Source organism: Eretmochelys imbricata, chromosome 3 (genome assembly GCF_965152235.1).
Source record: "Eretmochelys imbricata isolate rEreImb1 chromosome 3, rEreImb1.hap1, whole genome shotgun sequence".
Taxonomy (NCBI): Eukaryota; Metazoa; Chordata; order Testudines; family Cheloniidae; genus Eretmochelys; species Eretmochelys imbricata.
This window is the reverse complement of record NC_135574.1, coordinates 173,597,838-173,618,960: the sequence shown is the minus strand read 5'-3', so window position 1 is coordinate 173,618,960 and position 21,123 is coordinate 173,597,838. Positions and strand designations below refer to the sequence as shown.

Sequence of the window (21,123 nt, the reverse complement as noted above, 5' to 3'; positions counted from 1 at the left end):
TTCCTGTGGTTCTGAGTAAAACTCTTAGGACTATATTTTCAAAATGATACTGGCAAATTATTTTGTCTGGGGATATTGGGTGATATTCAGTCTTCTGCAGAGGACCAGCACAAGGCCAATGGTCACTGAAATCCCACTTGGGTCCTATTTTGGGAATTAAAAAGTGCTTAGGTCTTGTACTTGTTCTCCACATGGGATGAACTTCATCAATGATGAGTACTGTGCCTGAGAAAATAATTAATTCTCAACATTACCCCCCCTCTTTCCCCCCCCCCCCAAAAATTAATGAGACAGCATTGTCCCAGTGTGCACTTTTGTCTTTGTTTTGATGTAGCCTGCTGTGACTGTAGGCATTCTGGCAATAGATTAACTATAAAGAAACAATGAAAAACATCAGAACTTTTAGGAGGGGCTGGCTGGTGCTGAGATTACCTGTACAACATATTCTAATAAAGTTCAGATGGAGAGGAGAGATACAGTTAAATTAAGCCATTGCTACAATTTTTAGCACCAAATTTTCCAAACTGGCTGACTAAATTTGTGCACACGTCAGCTGCATATCAAAATGCACATCTGTTTAAGTAAGAGGCCATTTGGAATATAAATATCCCATTTCTAAGATACAATTCTCCATTTTGCATGCACAAATGTTCCACACTTGATGTGCATTTCATTTTAAAAAAAATAAAAGAACAATGTATATATGTCTATAAATATTACAAACAGAACCCTTTTATTAAAACAATGACAATGGAGTTGCAAAGTCAAGCAATAAGGAATTAGGAAATGTCAGAATTAAGGTTGCCTATGCAACCTTAATTTGTTCCCCCTGTGCATATGTATTATGATACAGTCTTTACTTACATGTTCTCTATTTCCACAGGACCCCTGCTTCATGCAGCGCACAGGATGGATGGTGCTTACATTCTTAAATTCTAATTCAAACCAGTATTATATAATAAAATACATTTCAAAACACAGGATGGCACAGGCACAGTGTTACTGATGAGATCAGTGTATAAAGAGTTCACATAAATGGATTTAGAGGAGAAAATTGAAGGAAAGGAAGGAAGGCAGGCATTTGCCAGATGGGAAATAGGAGGTATTCCATGAACAAGGGGAAGAATGAAAGATAAAAAACTGAGAGCAGAAAAGATATGAAGGGAAGAGTAAGCAGAGGTAGGCCCATAAGGAATGAGAGGGGAGGAGGTGATGGCAAGAGAGGCATATGTGGGTGAGAAGTTTCCTAGATTTTAAGAGTAGAAGGGACCACAGTGATCATCATAGAATCAGAGAATATCAGGGTTGGAAGGGACCTCAGGAGGTCATCTAGCCCAATCCCCTGCTCAAAGCAAGACCAATCCCCAACTAAATCATCCCAGCCAGGGCTTTGTCAAGCCTGACCTTAAAAATCTCTAAGGAAGCAGATTCAACCATCTCCCTAGGTAACCCATTCCAGTGCTTCACCACCTTCCTACTGAAAAAGTTTTTCCTAAGATCCAACCTAAACCTCCCCTACTGCAACTTGAGACCATTACTCCTAGTTCTGTCATCTGGTACCACTGAGAACAGTCTAGATCCATCCTCTTTGGAACTCCCTTTCAGGTAGTTCAAAGCAGCTATCAAATCCCCCCTCATTCTTCTCTTCTGCAGACTAAATAATCCCAGTTCCCTCAGCCTCTCCTCATAAATCATGCGCTCCAGTCCCCTAATCATTTTTGTTACCCTCTGCTGGACTTCTGCCAATTTTTCCACATCCTTCTTGTAGTGTGAGGCCCAAAACTGGACAGAGTACTCCAGATGGGGCCTCACCAATGCCGAATAGAGGGGAACGATCACGTTCCTCGATCTGCTGGCAATGCTCCTATTTATACAGCTCAAAATGCCGTTAGCCTTCTTGGCAACAAGGGCACACTGTTGACTCATATCCAGCTTCTCGTCCACTGTAACCCCTAGGTCCTTTTCTGCAGAACGGCTGCCTAGCCACTCGGTCCCTAGTCTGTAGCAGTGCATGGGATTCTTCCATCCTAAGTGCAGGACTCTGCACTTGTCCTTGTTGAACCTCATCAGATTTCTTTTGGCCCAATACTCTAATTTGTCTAGGTCCCTCTGTATCCTATCCCTACCTTCCAGCATATTTACCACTCCTCCCAGTTTAGTGTCACCTGAAAACTTGCTGAGGGTGCAGTCCACGCCATCTTCCAGATCCGAAATGAAGATATTGAACAAAACCTACCCCAGGACCGACCCTTGGGGCACTCCACTTGATACCGGCTGCCTACTACACATGGAGCTATTTATCACTACTTGTTGAGCCCGATGATCTAGCCGATGATTTTATATCCACCTTATAGTCCATTCATCCTTCTTTAACTTGCTGGCAAGTGGGAGACCATATCAAAAGCTTTGCTAAAGTCAAGGAATAACACGTCCACTGCTTTCCCCTCATCCACAGAGCCAGTTATCTCCTCATAGAAGGCAATTAGGTTAGTCAGGCGTGACTTGCCCTTGGTGAATCCATGCTGACTGTTCCTGATCACTTTCCTCTCCTCTAAGTGCTTCAAAATTGTTTCCTTGAGGATCTGCTCCATGATTTTTCCAGGGACTGAGGTGAGGCTGACTGGCCTGTAGTTCCCCGGATCCTCCTTCCCTTTCTTAAAGATGGGCACTACATTAGCCTTTTTTCAGTCATCCAGGACCTCCCCGTATCGCCATGAGTTTTCAAAGATAATGGCCAATGGCTCTGCAATCACATCCACCAACTCCTTTAGCACACTCGGATGCAGCGCATCCAGCCCCATGGACTTGTGCTCATCCAGCTTTTCTAAATAGTCCTGAACCACTTCTTTCTCCACAGAGGGCTGGTCACCTCCTCCCCATGCTGTGCTGCCCAGTGCAGTAGTCTGGGAGCTGTCCTTGTTCGTGAAGACAGAGGCAAAAAAAGCATTCAGTACATCTGCTTTTTCCCACATCCTCTGTCACTAGGTTTCCTCCACCATTCAGTAAGGGGCCCACACTTTCTTTGACCTTCTTCTTGTTGCTAACATACCTGAAGAAATCATTCTTGTTACTCTTAACATCCCTTGCTAGCTGCAACTCCAAGTGTGATTCGGCCTTCCTGATTTCACTCCTGCATGCCAGAGCAATATTTTTATATTTCCTCCCTGGTCATTTGTCCAATCTTCCACTTTTTGTAAACTTCTTTTTTGTGTTTAAGATCAGCAAGGATTTCACTGTTAAGCCAAGCTGGTCGCCTGCCATATTTACTATTCTTTCTACACATCGGGATACTTTGTTCCTGCAACCTCAATAAGGATTCTTTAAAATACAGCCAGCTCTCCTAGACTACTTTCCCCTTCATGTTATTCTCCCAGGGGATCCTGCCAATCAGTCCCCTAAGAGAGTCAAAGTCTGCTTTTTTGAAGTGCAGGGTCCGTATTCTGCTGCTTTCCTTTCTTCCTTTCTTTCTTTCCTTTCCTTTCCTTTCTTCCAGACCATCTTGTCTGACTTCCTGCTTACCACATGCCATAGAATTTCACTTAGTAATTCCTGCAAGAAGCCCAGAGCTTCTGAGTAAACTAGGGCATATCTTTTAGAAATATATCCAGTTTTGATTTAAAGACTTTAAGTGTTTGAGAATCCACCACAGCCCTTGATAAATTCTTCCAAAAGTTAATTACTTTTACTGATAAAAATCTGTACCTTATTTAACATTTGAATTTGTCTAGCTTCAATTTCCATATTTTCTTCTGCTTCTATTAGAAATCTTCTCCTTATGCAGATACTTCTGGATCCTGATCAAGTTATCTCTTAACCTTCTGTTTGAGTAGCTGAATAAATTGAAGATCCTTAAGTCTCTCACTGTAAGACGTTTCTAGACCTTGAATCATTCTTGTGTCTCTTTTCTGAACCCTTTTGAGTTTTTCAATAATCCTTTTTAAAGAGTATACATCAGAACTGGACACAGTATTTGAGTAATGATCACACTAATGACATATCCAAAGGTTAAAACACCTCTCTATTCCTCGTGTAAGATTCTTCTGTATGTCCCTAATGGCATTTTGTCAAAATGTAAAGCCTGCCCCATTTTTCTCATGTCTCTGGATTTGTTTAGTTGGGAGCACTGTTGAAGGGGAGCAGCATGTTGAAAACAGGGAAAACTAATCCGTTGACCATCTATCAGCGCAGCACCATGATACACAGAGAAGAAGGGAATATGGTTACTAATGGGAGCCAAGAAGAGGCAATGTCCAGTGTATGACAGCTAAAAAGGATGGAAATCCACCAACAAGAGCAGGAATAACAGCCCTCACTAAATTCTAACTTCTCACTTGGTAAACTCAGTGCCACATTGGGGGTAAGAGAGATAAAGAAATAGAAAGACCTCTCTGCTGTACTTTACGGACTTGCCAAGAGCATGATTTATTCCAAAACAAAACATTTCCTATTCTTCTTTAAAAACAAAAACAAAAAATAGAAATACAGCAGCATTATAACATCCTTGTCAGGACTGCTCTCTCCATTTGAGAACAGACACACTATCCTCTTCAGGCTTATGAACTCAGCAAGGTGTAAAGCATTATACCAATGATACAAAGCACAGAAGGCAATTTTGTATCCTGTGACGAAGAACTGTCTAGTCCTATGAGTTAATTTTAGTTCATGTTTATTGAAAACAGATGTGAATACCATAGAAACATAACTTTATACAAAAAACTGTCAGCCACACTTTATCTTAAATTCCTTCAAAGAAAGGCATCAGCTTTCTTATATCGGCTGCCTGCAGCTACTCTGCCTCTCCAGCCTGACAAAATACCAAAGGACTATGCAAACTGAAAGTATACTAGAAAAGGAGTACTTGTGGCACCTTAGAGACTAACCAATTTATTTGAGCTCACGAAAGCTCATGCTCAAATAAATTGGTTAGTCTCTAAGGTGCCACAAGTACTCCTTTTCTCTTTGCGAATACAGACTAACACGGCTGTTACTCTGAAACCTGAAAGTATACTAAAGACATAGCTTGCATGGTCCAAGAGAAGACCAGCATGATACATCATCAGGAATTTGATTTAACACAATCAAAAATCTTGATTCAGGCATGGCCTATGCTGAAAAGTTAGGCTGACATAGCTATGGCTCTCAAGGGTGTGAAAATTTTTTCACGTCCCAAGCCACATAGCTATAGTGACCCAACCCTTTAAGTACACACATATAGGTTGATGGAAAATTCTTTTGTCAACTAGCTACTGCCATTCGGGGAGGTAGATTACCTACAGCAATGGAAAAACTCTTCCATCATTATAGGAAGAGCCTATGCTACAGTGCTACATACAGCTGTAGTACACACAATATAAATATGGCCTTACAGAGTTCCTCCTATAATTGCAGAAATTGCTTGTGCTATTTTTTTCCTTCCCCCCTATATATTTTTTTTTCTTCCTGCATATGGCTTGTAGGTCTGTCTCTTTTTTGGTTCTTTAGATATTTTGACCAGGACACAGCAGCAGCAAGAAAGACAAAATATAAGAAAGTCTTTTAAAACTTTATTAAATCAATACTACTGGGTAAAACATCTAGCAAGGACTGACTAGAGTGGATCTGCCTTCCTTAAGGGGTAGAGACTTTACTTAGCCCCAAATGACCAATTGAGGTTCAAGCACCGTCACTGAAACTTACCATCACCCTTCCCTCATACACAGGATGAGGGCAAAGAGGGCTCCTTCCTGTACCAGACATTCAGGCCCACCCCCTCCCCATGCAGAATCCCTAAGAGATGTTCCATCTTCAGCCTATTCCTGTTCCCAGTCTTGGGTTTATCTAGGAACTGGCCACTTATTTAACTGCACACTGGACCATATGCAGTTGTGAGAAGTACAGTATTACTAACATAGCCTACTGACCCTCCAGGATGCTGTGAAGAAGGTGAAAATGTCACACCACTATCTCCAGTTTGGCGAGAAGAAGAAAATTCCTTCCCTGCTCCAAAAAAGCAACTGGTTTAATACCTACAGCATGCCCAGAAATCCAGTCCTAACCTAATCCCATGTGTGGGCCCCTCCCTATCCACAATCTTCAATCCTCCAGTAGACATCTCCACCAAAAACCCTTCCAAGCATCTGAAGATCCTGACAGAGGCCAAGCAGTTTAGAAGTCATCTGTTGTTGCCACCATACATCCAAATTCCACATATCTTGAGGCTGGGCACTTCAGGATGCACTGTGCAACCCACTGGCTGCAAGATTTGACTCTGATAGCAGTCAGGCCCCTGCAACATGGTTGCAGTGAGATTTTCAATAAATAGGGTGACGAGATGTCCCGTTTTTAAAGGGACAGTACCATATTTAAGCCCTCCTGCGGGTGTCCTGACTTTTCTTAAAAACAGGCAAATTGTTCCATATTTTCTGTCTCCTTCCATCGGTACTGGTAGGTCCTGCTGCTGGCTGGATCCCTGCTCGCCAGCTGCCCGCCCACCAGCGGTGAGGGGGGAGGTCCAATGGCCGACGTCGGGGTGGGTGTGCAAGGCTAGTGGCAGGGCAAAGATGCAACGCACAGGGCAGCTGCTCCCCCTGCTGGTCCATCAGCACAGCCCCTGCTGCGTGTCAGCTCTCGGCCAGCAGGGCCCTGTTCCCATCCAGCTTCAGGCCAACACCGGCTGAGTGCTGTGAGCTGCAGTGGCTGGCAAGGGCAGACAGGTGCCAGGCAGCAGCTGGTTATGTGTCACCTCTGCTGTCCACCCATCGGCCCTTTATGTGCTCTGCCTCTCACTGTCCTCTCCCTGCTTTGCCTCTTCGCCCTGCCCCCCGCCCCCCAGCCGCACTGCTCCTCCAAATCCCCACCCCACCCCCGGCGGGCACGTCCCACTCCCAGCACTGTGTGGAAAACCAGCCTCTGGTCAGAGCGCTGAGCTCACCAACAGCCTGGCTGGCAGGCTCCTTGCTTTCCCCACTGCCTCTGGCTGGGCTGGTGCCCCTGGGAACACGCAAGACCCTCTGGCCTGGGGCGCTGGCCAGGAGAAGCCAAGCCCTGCGTGTGCCAAAGCCCCGAACAGCGCAGGCACGGGGAAGCCGCTAAGTTCTGGACTGTTGGGAAGTGATTTCCAGCCTGTTCCCACTCCAAACCTGCAGGTTCCACAGCAGCCTCCTGGTCAGGGGTTTAGCACCCTCTTCGCGCCCCCCTCCCCACTGCTCTGGGTGGAGCCCCCAGGGAGCGCCGGGGCTGCTCCATTCCCTAGACACCTTCCCCTGCTGAGCCACTTCTCTGGCCGGGTTCGCTGAAGCCCCTGCAGTCAGCTTCCCTGGGCCCTGGTGCACAATGCATTGTTAGGGCTTAACCCCTTCCTGCCCACACTGTAACATGGGGCAGACAGGAGGTGGCTGGGTTATGTAGGTGGCCAGCAGCAGCCTGGAGGTGTTAGCTGCCTTTTAACACTGCACAGGCAGGAAGAGACAAGCTGCTTCCAGCCACAGGGATTGCAGGGGGTGTGTGGGGGGGTGGGAGGGGGCGAGAGAGAAGAGATGAGTTCTGCAAAGACATGGCCCAGGTTATCCCTTCCCCGCCTCCTCTTCCCCTGTGGCTGGAAGCAGCTCCCATCCCTTCCCTCCCGCACAGTGCCAAAAGGCTGCTGCTGGCCACATTCTGGTGTGAATCCTGGCAGAAATCGGGGCGGGAGGGGGCATGTGACCCTGCATACCACCCGCCCACGTGTTGCCTGGGGAAGACCCAGCGCCAGGTACCAGGAGAGGCGGGTCCATCCCAGGGGCCCAGCCAGGCATGAAGGGTGCAGAGCGCCGGGCAGGGAGGGGCAGGTCAGTCAGTCACCCTCTGTGTGAGAGAGGTATACGGGAGTGTGTGTGTCGCTTCTCCCAGTGAGTATGTGGGAGGTAAGGGTGTGTGTGTCACCCCTCTCTGTCTGGACCCTAAAGTCTTAAAGATAGGAATGTAAATAAAAAGAATCCAGCTATGCAGTATTTCTTTTTAACAGGGGCTCAATCAATTTGATGTTAATTTGAATATTTGTACTGCATAGTTCTGACTGATTGCTGTTGAACTCACTTGAATCTGAGTAATTTTACCAGTTGTACCGTAGTCAGCATAGGGAAATGTGGTCACCCTGTCACTAAAGATTCTCTGGTAGATAAAGCCTATGAGATGATCATAGGGAAGAAGAGAGTTTGGGAAGCTTGGTTATTTGACAACCACTGTGGGAAAAGAAAAGCACTGTCATGTTGGCAGTCTAGGGGCGAAAGACAAATTATGGAGGAAGGGATGTGTGGGGAGTGGACTGAGGGATGTGTGGCCTAGCTGTTAAAGCATAGAATCAGGAGTTCTGGGTTTTATTCCCAGCTCCACTACTGACATGTTGTGTGCCCTTGAATAAGTCACATAAGCTGTTTGCCTCAGTTGTTCATCTGCAGACATTTTCCTACTGTTCCGCACATGAGTAAAACACACAGAGTCTTAGAAGAAAGATACGCACTTAAACTGTAAGCTCTTTGTGGGAAGGACTGTCTTTTTGTCACTTATTTGTACAGAATCTAGCACAATGAAGCCCTGATCCTTGACTGCAATTCCTACACACTAATACAAATATATAACTAACATATAGTATTTTGTATTATCCAACCCAAGTAAAGATTCAGGTGTGTGTAAGCATGTGTGCTTCCATTGTCCTTCTGTTGTGTCAACTTATTGCCTCTTTTCTTAGACTGTAAACTCTTTGAGGAGGAGGACTTCCTCTTTGTTATGTGTTTGTGTAGTACCTACCACAGTGATTCCCCAGTACATGATGGGATTCATAGATGTTACCATAAATAATAAATAAATACATAATAGTAATAAGATTTTTCTTTTATGAACTGATTCACCCATCTCCATCTGCCTATAAAACAAATTTCCACAGGAAATTAGAGCAATCCAGAGTCTGTCAATCTTTAGAAAACAATACAAATCTTCCTCTTTGATAAAGCTTTTCCACCATAAATAGAATAACATTTGCAACAACTGTTCTCCACTTACCTCCAAACCCAAAACCCTACCTCAAGCAGAGCTTTCTGTAATGTGAAAAAGAAAAAGAGCCAGAGACTTCCTGAAGTCCACTACAGGCTTTGCTATTGCCAATCTAATTAATGAAGAATGTGCTCAGATACTATGGTGATGGGCAGCAGTGCAAAATTCTAAAATAGATTATTAGAACTACTAATTGTTGATATTATAACACCTGCAATCGTTATCATTCATATGTTAAATTCTAGAGCATACCTAACTCAGTTCATGGATAATTTGGGTATAGGACAAAGGGTTAAAGTAATCAAATACATTATGCAGCATGAATAATTTGTCCAACTCTTGCAACTATCTATTAGCACTTAGTAATTTAGTGGCATTATTATTACATATCACCAATAAGCATTAGCAAGGAATCCTGACTACCCTTCTAGACACTACAAATAAATACATAACTGTACAGTAGACCAGTTACCCCTGGAGTAAATTGTTTACCTTAATATCTATTGTCATAAAGTATAACAGAGTTCTCAAGAGTTCCAGAGAATTGGATGGGTGCTTGTTTTATAATTTGTATGAGTCTAAATAAATAAACAAAGAAGTGTACAGTATGTTATCTAAGTCCACGTCCCAATGCCACTAGTAGATTGTTCCCTGTAGTACAGTATATTTTCTTGTGCATTTGCCAGTCTAGCCTTAAATGGCTAACATTCTATGAGGTAGGAAAGTCCAAAACGTGGTTATAGTACTGAAGCCATTCCATCTACTCTTTCAGGTTTCCTTGTAGCTTTGAGACAGTAGCAAGTATCTTAATTAAGTATCTTCTTAATACATCACGGAGTTGAAGGACTCATCCATTCACTACTCTTGTGCTAGCACCTAAGCAGAGTTTAGACTTAATACTGAAAGGAGAAACTGAGCTTGATTAATATAGAAGAAATGAAAAATAGGCATTATCTATGAGAAGTAGAATGCCACATTTGTATTTGTTATAATATAGACTATTTTATAAAACAGGTGTGTTAACCATAGAAAAGACTTTGCTGAGAATTTACATCTAAACTTTAAATAAAGTATATTTGGCATTTGGTACAATACGTCACTTATTTTTATAATTTAATTATTTTATGTAGAGAAGGCAGAAAATGTTATTGCACTCAATAAGATAAACACTTGACATTTTTATACCTTAAAATGCAACATTTTAGGAGTCTAGATATGTTTATTAATTAGCGATTATTAACACCCAGTAAACATTGTGTCTTGTAAAAACACAATCTTTCTTCACAGCATGGAGCTGAAATCTATTATTCACTGATTCCATATGCTGAAATACACTCAAATGATCACAAATGACCTTAAGCATTAGATAAATGTAAATGAGGACAGGATGGAAAATGTGCTTTTGATTGATATCTAAAAGACCAGGTTTGAAATCTTGACAAGGAATGAAGTCCTATACAAAATAAATGGCAATCTGAAACATCCAGAATGGATCATCCTATGGCCAGACATACCATATGAAGGAGCCCATCCCAAGAGGAGTTGAGTGTTTAAGAGTGTTCACAGGAGATGCTTAGCATCTTCAAGGTTTGGAACCTAAAAGATTATCTCTGGGATGTGTATCTGCTAGCTCTGTTTCGCAAGCAATTGTGGTAATGCACAGATATAGCTAAGCTGTGTGTATTTACATCCTAATGAATGTAAATAATTTCTAGCTATCAATTGCATGTGCCTACCCTAAGGGCTTGTCTGCACAGGAAAGTTATATCAGTATAAACTAAGGTGTGAATTTAGGCCACTACAGTTATTATACCATTACAACTCCCTGTGTGGACACATTTATTCCAGAATAACAGTGCCTTTTTTCAGTTTAGTTTATGTTGGTCTGGCCTGGTCTATACTACAAAGGTAGGTCAATATAAGTCATCTTGTGTTGCTCTCTTTGGGCATGTGTGTATGCTCAAATTTGTCTCCAGCCAATGAAAGCCCTCCATTACAGCAATGCAGTAACATCACCTCCTCAAACAGTGTTGAGCCATGGTCAACCTACTGAGGTTGACACAGTGTGAGTGTAGATATTGAGTCACTATACTGACCTTAACAGCCCTCCAGCAGCTGTCCCATAATGCCCAACAGTGATCGATTTGGTCACAATTGTGAACTCTGCTGTGCAGGAGTCATGGAGACCAGAAGCCACCCCACCCCCTTTTAAAACCTCAGTGTACCTCTGAAATGCCTTTTCCTGATTGCCCAACTTGGCGTTCCTATCTAGCAGCCCTCCCTTGTTGTGTGCAACTGCCCAGCTGACCATGCTGGCTCCATGGACTAGATGTACTCCTGCATGGAGTAGACAGGAGGTGCAGAAACAGCTGTGGACCAGCTGTAGATGTGGACATCTATGAAAAGATTGTCCAGGAGAAGCAGGCAACCAGGTAGGTCAGGGTTAAGCAGCAGTGCTGCATGAATGCAAACTGCTTCAGGCTTACCTTAAGAACAGGGAGGACAAGAATTGGTCTGGTGCCGAGCCACAGACCTGCCGCTTTTATAATGCTGCATGCTATACTTGGCAGACACCCCACAAGCACCCCACAGACCACCATGGATACCTCCAAGGAGCCCTCTGCTGTGAACAGCATGGAGGAAGAAGAGGAGGATGAGGAGAGAAACACATGGCAGAGGTTCAAGCTATGCAACGAGATAGGTCCTGTTTGAGACTCCACCACAATCTAGCCAGTCCGATGAAGCCTGGACAAGCCTGGTGAAGTGGAAGGAATCTTGAGTAAGTGTGTGCATGGATTTCCCTACACTGTTTAAATGTAAAGATGGCACCCGGCCCAACCCCAAGTTATCAGTACACAGGTGTTGACTTTTCATTGTTCTACTCATACAAGGCGAGGTAGTGGTACAACAAACAGAGGTAGAGTTGTTATCTGCTTTCCTTTCCCCTGAAGGGTTGGACAGAGGAGGTGGAGCCATGCAGAGCAGTTTGTTTATGTACTGTGACAGGGTCAGGCCAAATGGCAACAGGAGAGTGATAGAAGGTAGTTATATTAGCCCCAGATTAAGCAGATCCCTTTTCCCTGAGTAAGATAACAGGCTGTTCCAGAATAATCAGGAAGTTGCTGGAACCAATTAAGGCAGGCTAATTAGGACACCTGGAGCCAATTAAGAAGCTACCAGAATCAATTAGGACAGACAGGCTAATCAGGGCACCTGGTTTTAAAAAGGACTTCAGTTAGTGAGGTGCCTGCGAGGAGCTGGGAGCAAGAGGTGCACAAGAAGTTGAGAAGTACAAGCATTATTAGACATCAGGAGGGAGGTCCTGCGGTGAGGACAAAGAAGGTGTTGGGAGGAGGCCATGGGGAAGTAGCCCAGGGAGTTGTAGCTGTCACACAGCTGTTACAGGAGACACTATAGACATCTGCAATCCACAGAGCCCTGGGCTGGAACCCAGAGTAGAGGGCGGGCCCGGGTTGCCCCCATCCCCCCAACTCCCTATTTGATATAAGAGGAGTTGATCAGGACTGTCGGTCCCACCAGAGGGGAAGGTCTCTGGCCTGTCCCCCGACCCATTAGGTTGGCCAGCAGAGACTGCGGGGATTGTTCTCCTCCTTTTCCCCATGCTGGCCAGTGACGAGGTTAGCTGAGTGACTGGCAGGTTTGTGCCACTAACAAAAGGAACCAAACTGAGGACTTCCATAAACCTCTGAGGCGAGCAAATCCGCCAGAAAGCACAGAACCCACCAAGGCAGAGGAGGAACTTTGTCACAGTACATAGGGATGTCCCTTGTATCCTCCCAAAAATTCTCAATGAAACTCTGCAATCCTCTCACAAAGGTTTCTAGGGAGGCAGTCTTACTGCTTCCTACAAGGTAGAATATTTTCCTCACACCATGCCACAGTGACTTAGACAGGCACTATTGTAATAAATAGGCTAGTGGCATATGGAACTGGCTGGCTTCAGGATGCCAGCAACAGCTGGGCTCTCTGTGCCTTTATAACCCTCAGGAGTCAGATATCAGCTAAAATCACCACCACCACATGTGGACAAAGGTGCCAGTACTCAGTGCCACTGCCCTGTTCTTGTACACAATTTGTTGGGGAAGTCAAAACAGCTTTTGAAAAGGGAAATCATGCCTCTCCAATCCATAAGATTTCTCTGAGGGGATCAAAAACATGTGAACAAGGGTGATCCAGTGGATATATTGTACTTGGACTTTCAGAAAGCCTTTGATAAGGTCCCTCACCAAAGGCTCTTAAGCAAAGTAAGCAGTCTTGGAATAAGAGGGAAGGTCCTCTCATTGATCAGTAACTGGTTAAAAGACAGGAAACAAAGGCTAAGACTAAATGGTCAGCTTTCAGAATGGATACAGGTAAACAGTAGTGTCCCTCAGGGGTCCGTACTGGGACCAATGCTGTCCAACATACTCAGCAATGATCTGGAAAAAGGGGTAAACAGTGAGGTGGCAAAGTTGGAAATGATACAAAATTACTCAAGATAGTTAAGTCCAAAGCAGACTGCAAAGAATTACAAAGGGATCTCACAAAACTGGATGACTGGGCAACAAAATGGCAGGTGAAATTCAATGTTGATAAACGCAAAATAATGCACACTGGAAAATGAAATCACAATAAATCATACAAAATGATGGGGCCTAAAATTAGCTGTTACCACTCAAGAAAGAGATCTTGGAGTCATTGTGGATAGTTCTCTGAAAACATCCACTCAACATGCAGCATCAGTCAAAAAACGTAATAGAATGTTAGGAACCATTAGGAAAGGGATAGATAATAAGATGGTAAATATCATAATACCACTATATAAATCTGGCATTGACCACTGTCAGAAGATAGGATAGTGGGCTAGATGGACCATTGGTCTAACCCAGTATGGCTGTTGTTATGTTCTTTACCCATGGAAATAAGGGCCAAAATTTCATTGTTTCATGCAACTGAAAAATTCCCTCCTCATTTTCCCCCACCTCCTCTGGAAGGCCATATTCACCATGGCTGGTGCTGGAGAATGGTGTTGTGCAGAGATGCTTCAAAGCGGAAGTATCAATAAGCATGTCTGATTTAAAATTTTTCTTGAAATAAGGAAAGGAATTTATTTTTCCCTTTCTGTCATGATTGTAAATCCAATGATATATGTGTGTGTTTTATTTGCAGCTGCTGGACTGTGTGGACAAGGGACAACATGACCAGTGAGATCCTGCAAATCAGTGCTGCATCAGACCATGAATAGAGGACAAATATGGCAGGCAGCATAAAGAAGGAAAGATCCAACAGGAGAAAGGCTCAAGAGTCTGAGCAAGAGATGCGCCAGGACATTATGGGGCTTCTCAGGCAGCAAACACAGATACTGCACACTCTTGTTGATCTTCAGGTCCAATGATCACAGGCTTGCCTCCCTTTTCAGTTAATGGAGAACTCCAGTTTAACAGCCCCCTACATCTCCCTAACATTCGACATAGCATCATGTGCTGCATCCTTACCCCTACCACTCCATGCCAGAGGACAGTAAGGAAAATCACAGCTTCGTATACACTGACCTGTGAGAGTCCCTCCCTGCTTTTTGATACAAAACACTGATGCTGTGTTGTCTGTCAAGAGCTGCACCGCTATGCCTGAGATCTGGGGAATGAAGACCTGGCAAGCCAAGCATATCGCCCTGAGTTCCCTAACATTCATATGCAGGGAGAGTTCTGTCTGGGAACAGAGGCCCCAAGTCCTGAGACTGCCAAAGTGGGCTCCCCACCCCAGGTCTGATGCATCTGAGACTAAGGTTACCAACGTATGAGGGGCAGCAAAGGGTACCCCTTTCATTACAGATTCTGAATCTCTCCACCAGGTCAGCGAAGCGAGGACCGGAAGCGGAATCGTGAGTATCCAGTCCAGGAGGTGTCTGCTTAGGATGTAGACTGAAGCCGGCCACAACTGAAAGAGTCTGAGACTAGCCTTGCATGCTGCACCATGCCACCATGTGATCCAGCAGCTTGAGGCAGACCCGAGCAGTCACTAGTGAGTGGATTGTGACCTTGGAACTCAGGTTCGACATAGCTTGGAAACAGGCTTCCAGTAGGCAGGCATTGGCCTGGTTTGAATCAAGCACTGCCCCGATGAACTCTATTCTCTGAACCAGGACCAGGGCTGACTTCTGCTCATTTATCAACAAACGCAGCATCTGGAAGGTGGCCTGGTACTGTGCTGATGCTGTGCTGCACCTGATCCTGCAACTGACCTTTGATCAGCCAGTTGTCGAGGTATGGGTAAAGTTGCACACTTCAATGCCTGAGGAAGGCTGCCACCACCGCCATACACTTTGTGAAGACCCAGGGGGCTGCCGATAGACCGGAGGGAAGAGCGGTGAATTGGTAATTGTGTTGTTCCACTATGAACCTGAGAAATTTTCTATGACCACGGAAGATAGAGATGTGGAAATAGGCGTCCTTTAAGTCAAGGGTGGCATACCAGTCTCCTCGATCCAGAGAGGAAATGATGGACCAAAGAGACCATACGAAACCTCAGTTTCTTGAGATATTTGTTGAGGCAACACAGATCCAGGATGGGCTGTAGCCTCTCCCCGCCCCCACCCCCATAGGCCTTTGGGATTAGGGAACATTGGGTGTAAAACCCCTTCCCTCTCAAGTCTCAAAGAACCTCCTCCACGACACTCACACATAGGAGGGCTTGCATCTCTTGGATGAGAAGCTGCTTGTGAGAAGGGTCCCTGAAGAGGGACAGGGGGTTGGATGAAAACTGAAGGGTGTAACAGACTGTTACTGTACTCAGTACCCAACGGTCTATGACCACACTGGGCTGGAGGGCAACAGGTGGTCCAAAAACAAAAGAGGGGATGGATCCAGTGCTGAGACTGGTATAATGCAGTCGGACATACCTTCAGAAGGCCTGCCTGGACCCACTGGAATATCTTTGAGAGCCCAACTGGGAGGCAGAGATAGGTGGGAGGGGTTGTCATTTTTTATAACCTTTTCCCTTTTTTTTGTAGGGCTCCTACCTTGGAGATGCCATGAACCTGGGATGTTGCTAGGGCCTGGAATGCTTCCTGGAGGCTAGTAGTATGTAAAGGCCTAAGGAATGAAGTGTAACTTTTGTCCTTGAGACCATGGAGCTTCGAGTCTGTCTGATCAGAAAACAAGGAGGAGCCCTCAAAAGGGTGGTCCTGGACAGACTACTGAACCTTTTGAGGAAGGCCAGACAATTGCAGCCACAAACAGCACCTCATGGTGACTGCTGATGCCACAGTCCTGGCTGCTGAGTCGACCGCATTCAGAGTCGCCTGAAGGGAGATCCTGGACAGTTTTGCCCTCCTCTAAGATGGCCACAAATTCCAGCCTCGATTCCTGTGGATGGGAGTATTTAAATTTGGACAGAGAATCCCAGAGATTAAAATCGTACCTCCCCAGTAGAGTCTGCTGGTTGGAGATACATAGTTGGAGACTGCCCATTGAATAAACCTTCCATCCAAACAGGTCCAGTCTCTTAGTTTCTTTATTTTTGACATTAACGCTCGACTGCCCCATCTTTCCCACTCATTCACCACCAACACAACTGGAGATCCTGGGGGAGGGTGTGAGTAAAGATAGTCAAAACCGCTTGCTGGAATATAGTATTTCTTCTCTGCTCTCTTTGAGGTGGGGGAGCAGAGAAGAAGGGGTCTTCCACAGTATCTTAATGGGCCCTAACACTGTTTCATTTATGGGTAAGGCTACTCTGGAGGGAGCAGCAGCAGCCAGGATGTCAATCAGGCTGTGCGCCAACTCCTTAAGCTCTTTCATCTCCAGACCCAAGTTATCCGTGACTCTTTTCAGGAGGTCCTGGTGGGCCAGGAAGTCGTCTTGAGGGAGCAGGGTACTAGGGCCTACAACCGCCTCATCCAGGGACAATGAGGAGAAGGCCTGCACCGGAAGAGGCCTGCTGGACCTTGTTCCTTTCTAATTCGGTAACAGCTGGCGAGGGTCCTTGAGGGGTCAGCAGGATTGGGAAAGACAGCAGATCCTTCGCTGCCTAAAAGGCCTCCAGTGTTGAGGGGGCCAGCAACCATCTGGCCCCACAGCTGCTCCCGGGAGTAGGTGGCAGGTCCCCTATTAGACTCGGCACTCTAGGCGGAGTCTGTGGAGCCATCAGCGGCTCAGGAGAGGACAAGTGACCCGACATGGGTCTCACCACACCAGTCCTTCCCTGCTTGTCTCTCTTCGGCACTGAAGAACGCCCTTTCTCGGTGCGCTGTTTCTTATGTTTCTTCCTTGGCACTGGGGATGGAGAACGGTTCTGGGAAGAACGCCGGGGGAGCACTCCACACAAATGCCGAAATAGTCGACACTGATTTGGAGCAGCTCAACTCCGAGGCTGGTCTGAGGCCTGCCTCCAAAAGAATGGCTTTCAGTTGAATATCCCTGTCCTTCTTGGTACAGGGTATGTAGTCCCTGCAATTCTGGTACCTCTCTGAGGTAAGACTCCCTCAGACATGTTAGACAGCTAGTGTGCAGGTAACTAACTGCCACCGGCTTGCGGCAAGAGGCATACAGCTTGAAGCCTGGGGACCGGGGCATGCCCAGCCCTGGGGGTGAAAAGTCCCTTGTCAACAGGGACAAATACTATCACTACTATATACACTAACTCTAAAAACTATATACACTAACTATGATAACTATACAGAATATGACCAAGAAAGTCCAACCAGTGGGAAAGAAAAGCCTTGCCACAGCAAGAAGGATAGTTCCAGCAACTGTCATGGGTGGTAAGAAGGAACTGAGGGTGCTAGAGCTGGCCCTACGGATACCACTGATACCACTATGCTCTATGGATACCACTGGAAAATCTATGGCAATTGTGCACATGGTGTGCACACATCTAGCATGGAATGGACATGAGCAAGCACTCAAAATAAAAACAGTTCTTTAATAGTGCCAAACATTATCTAGCAATTTTGTAATGACATACATCAAAATGTTGTAAGTATTTTAGCTAATCCTCAGAAGACTTCTGTCAGGTAAGTCAATACCACGCACATTTGATAGAGTAAGGGAAAATGAGGCAGAGAGGTTAAGACCTCTCAGCAGAAGAATTGGCACAACCAAGATTAGAATAGAAGAATTCCTGGAGTAAAATTTTCAACACCACCAAAGTCGCTTAGGAACCTAAGTCCTACTGACTTTCAGTAGGAGTGAGGAGGAGTCTTTTGAAAATAAGGCATAGGCTCTTAAATGATTTAGGTGCTTTTGAAAATATTAACCCTTACTCCTTGCCCCACATTCAGTACAACTGACCACAATGCCTCACAACTAGGCAGTTTTCAACCAGTGAACACCTTTCTAATGCTGAAAGACATATTGTATATTTTAAAAAATGAAAAGGAAGAAAAATAGTATGTCACATGTGGCCAAGATTAATTATATTGTACTCTCTAGGCCAAAAAGGAATTCAGTTGAGATAAATATATTTTATGTACTACTATCCCAATTTCAATTCAGATTTTTTTCCAGAGTTCTCAGCATATCTGGAAACACAAACACACATATATATGCAGTCAGCAAAAACTGTACTGTATTATTCATGTATAATTGCTCTTTGCTAAGACTCCTCACAGGTGAGGGCCACATGTACATTTGGGGACCACCATGCAGATGTTATGATTATTTATTTATTTATTTTACACCCTTGAGCATAATTCCTTAAATTAAAGGACACAATCTCGTCCTGAATAGTGGTATGGTACCAGAATTCAGGACTAGATGCTTCCTTTAGTGTAATAAATTCCCTTCCCATGAACCGCAAATTACTAGCCTGGATAATTGATACTGTACAGTTATCTTCCTTGCCAATAGAGATATAACTCACATTTCTGCATTCACTTCACAGTATAATTTTATACAAACAATTCATCAGCAGCTTTTAAAATATCTTACCAGCTTGATACAGTCTGAGCCTTAAATACTCCTGCATTTTGATTTCTGATGATGATGTCACTTACATCTGTAACATACTTGTTAAGAATCATCCATGAAATTAGCATAAAAATAATGATTTAATCAAAAGGACTTCCCCTACCCTAATTGTTAATGTCTTCATCGCGTCTTTGACCTATTAGGTCTTCCATAATCTGTGTTCATAGTGAAGTAATGCAGGTATAGCGCTACGGCAGAAGTACTCTGATAGCCCTTGCCAGTAACTCACCAAATTTATCCATGTCCATCCTCTATCCTTTTTCTGGGTTGTTTTAAACAAGGGTTTTTCAGTCCTTACGTATTCGTAAAGCTAACTACGAGTTTAAAACAAAAACAAAAAACAAAAAAAGGAAGCAGCAGCAGCACAACCATAATACCTCTTGGGATACATACATACTATGGACGCAGACCGGTCCGCACAGCAGACCATGTGCTGTTTATTTTGCATGGGGTTTTTTTTTAACCTTGTTTAGCTTGAGATGTGCAAGTAGCTCACTGGGCAGACACTTCAGGAGCTCAAGACGTTGAATTCCTCCCTGAAACAACACCCAGGCATTTGGCTCCTGGCTGTGATGGTCTGTGTGAAAACGGAGCAGTCAGCAGGAGCACAGTGACGTGTACTCAGTGGAGTTTCTGGTTTGTTGTGAGCAATAGGTGGCACATGGGCTGAAAAAGAGTGTTGTCTTTGCTTCATTCTCAGCCTCTTCCAGTCTGGAAACTCAGGACACAGATTTTGATTCCCCCGCCGCCCCGTAGTCAGTCCCCCGCTAACCAAAACAAGGAGTGGCACTGATTGATTTCAGAAGGAGCTTGACCCAGTCCTCTTTGGTTGGAGGGAGAATCTCCACAACTTAGGATGGTACTTGTGGCTAGTGGTAAAGAGTACTGTTGGAATGAATGGGGGTGGCAAGGTACTGAAATAGTCTTGGGAGGACAAACAAAAATATATCTGAACCTCAATGTATCTGATTCATTCACAAATATGACACAAATATCAATGTTAGGACCTGTCCCTGTTCCTAATAGATACTGGTATCCAGTTCAAAAAGCATTAATCTCCTCTAAAATAACTTCTCACTCTTACAATAATCACTAAAATCAGCATAGCAAAGCAAGACCAGTGCAAGGTGCTCAGATATACAGGGACGTTAGAAATGTCTAATCACACAGGCAGTTTATATGAATGAACCAAAACAATGGTGGCTTTTTTTGTTACATGTCATCATGCTCAGGGTGACCCTAAACCTCTGACTGTCAGAAGCCGGGAAGGGATGGCAGGGGTGAATCACTCCAGCTGCCCTGTTCCGTACACTCACCCTGACGCTCTACTACCGGCCACTGTCGGAGACAGGATACTGGGCTATATGGACCGTTGGTCTGACCGTATGGCCATTCTTATGTCATGGAAGAAAGTGGAGAAAATCAAATCAGTGGTACTAAAGAAAGATGTTACTGAAGTTCACATATGTAGTTGAATTTTTCAGTGTGAACTTTTCTGCATGCAAATTAAATAATGCTATGTTTTGATGATTAAGAAGTGATTAACTAATATGTCCCCTGAAATTACATAATTAACCTACCTAATGATACTGACTATACAGGAATAGATATTTTAGGAAAAATTTCTAAGTGAATAATGTGGAAGTAAAGACAATTGACATTTATTTTGTGTAACAGAAAATCAAAAAACTGTTGATCGAAGAGTGTTATAAATTAACCTCTCCACAGTCTGGACACACCGTTTGAAGTGTTTCCATGGCATTCAATGGAATCCCATGAGGTACAGCACGTACCTGTAGAGCAAAAGAAGGGCATGACTAATCTCATAGGCAGAACATGTTATTTTGTTAGTAGAGATAATACAGCTGATAAATTAGCCTCAGTGCAGTAAATTTATATAATTCTGAAAAAACTATTAATAATTTTTGTAAACATTTTAACATTATGTATTTTAAATACATATACAAACCCATATCTTAAGAGATTCAGGCTGAACTTGGCCTTTATAACCTAGATTTATCATGACTGTTGAGAGATCCATACACTTCATTATTATTTATTATTTTAATGGTCATTACAGTGTACTGTGTCAGCACTTTGTATTACTGATACTTTCAGGCACTGAAGCTTGTCACACAATTCTAGATAG

The 21,123-nt window shown here is 44.2% G+C and overlaps 1 protein-coding gene across 1 annotated transcript in view; it reads right to left on the bottom strand.

Annotated features, from left to right (window-relative positions):
* The window catches only part of CAMKMT (calmodulin-lysine N-methyltransferase), a 341,515-nt gene that overhangs the window by 30,562 nt on the left and 289,830 nt on the right, over window positions 1-21,123 (bottom strand). Inside the window, exon 7 of the mRNA XM_077813858.1 lies at window positions 18,936-19,002. Within this exon, the coding sequence (XP_077669984.1) occupies window positions 18,936-19,002 (67 nt within the window). The remainder of the gene's footprint in view (window positions 1-18,935; window positions 19,003-21,123) is intronic.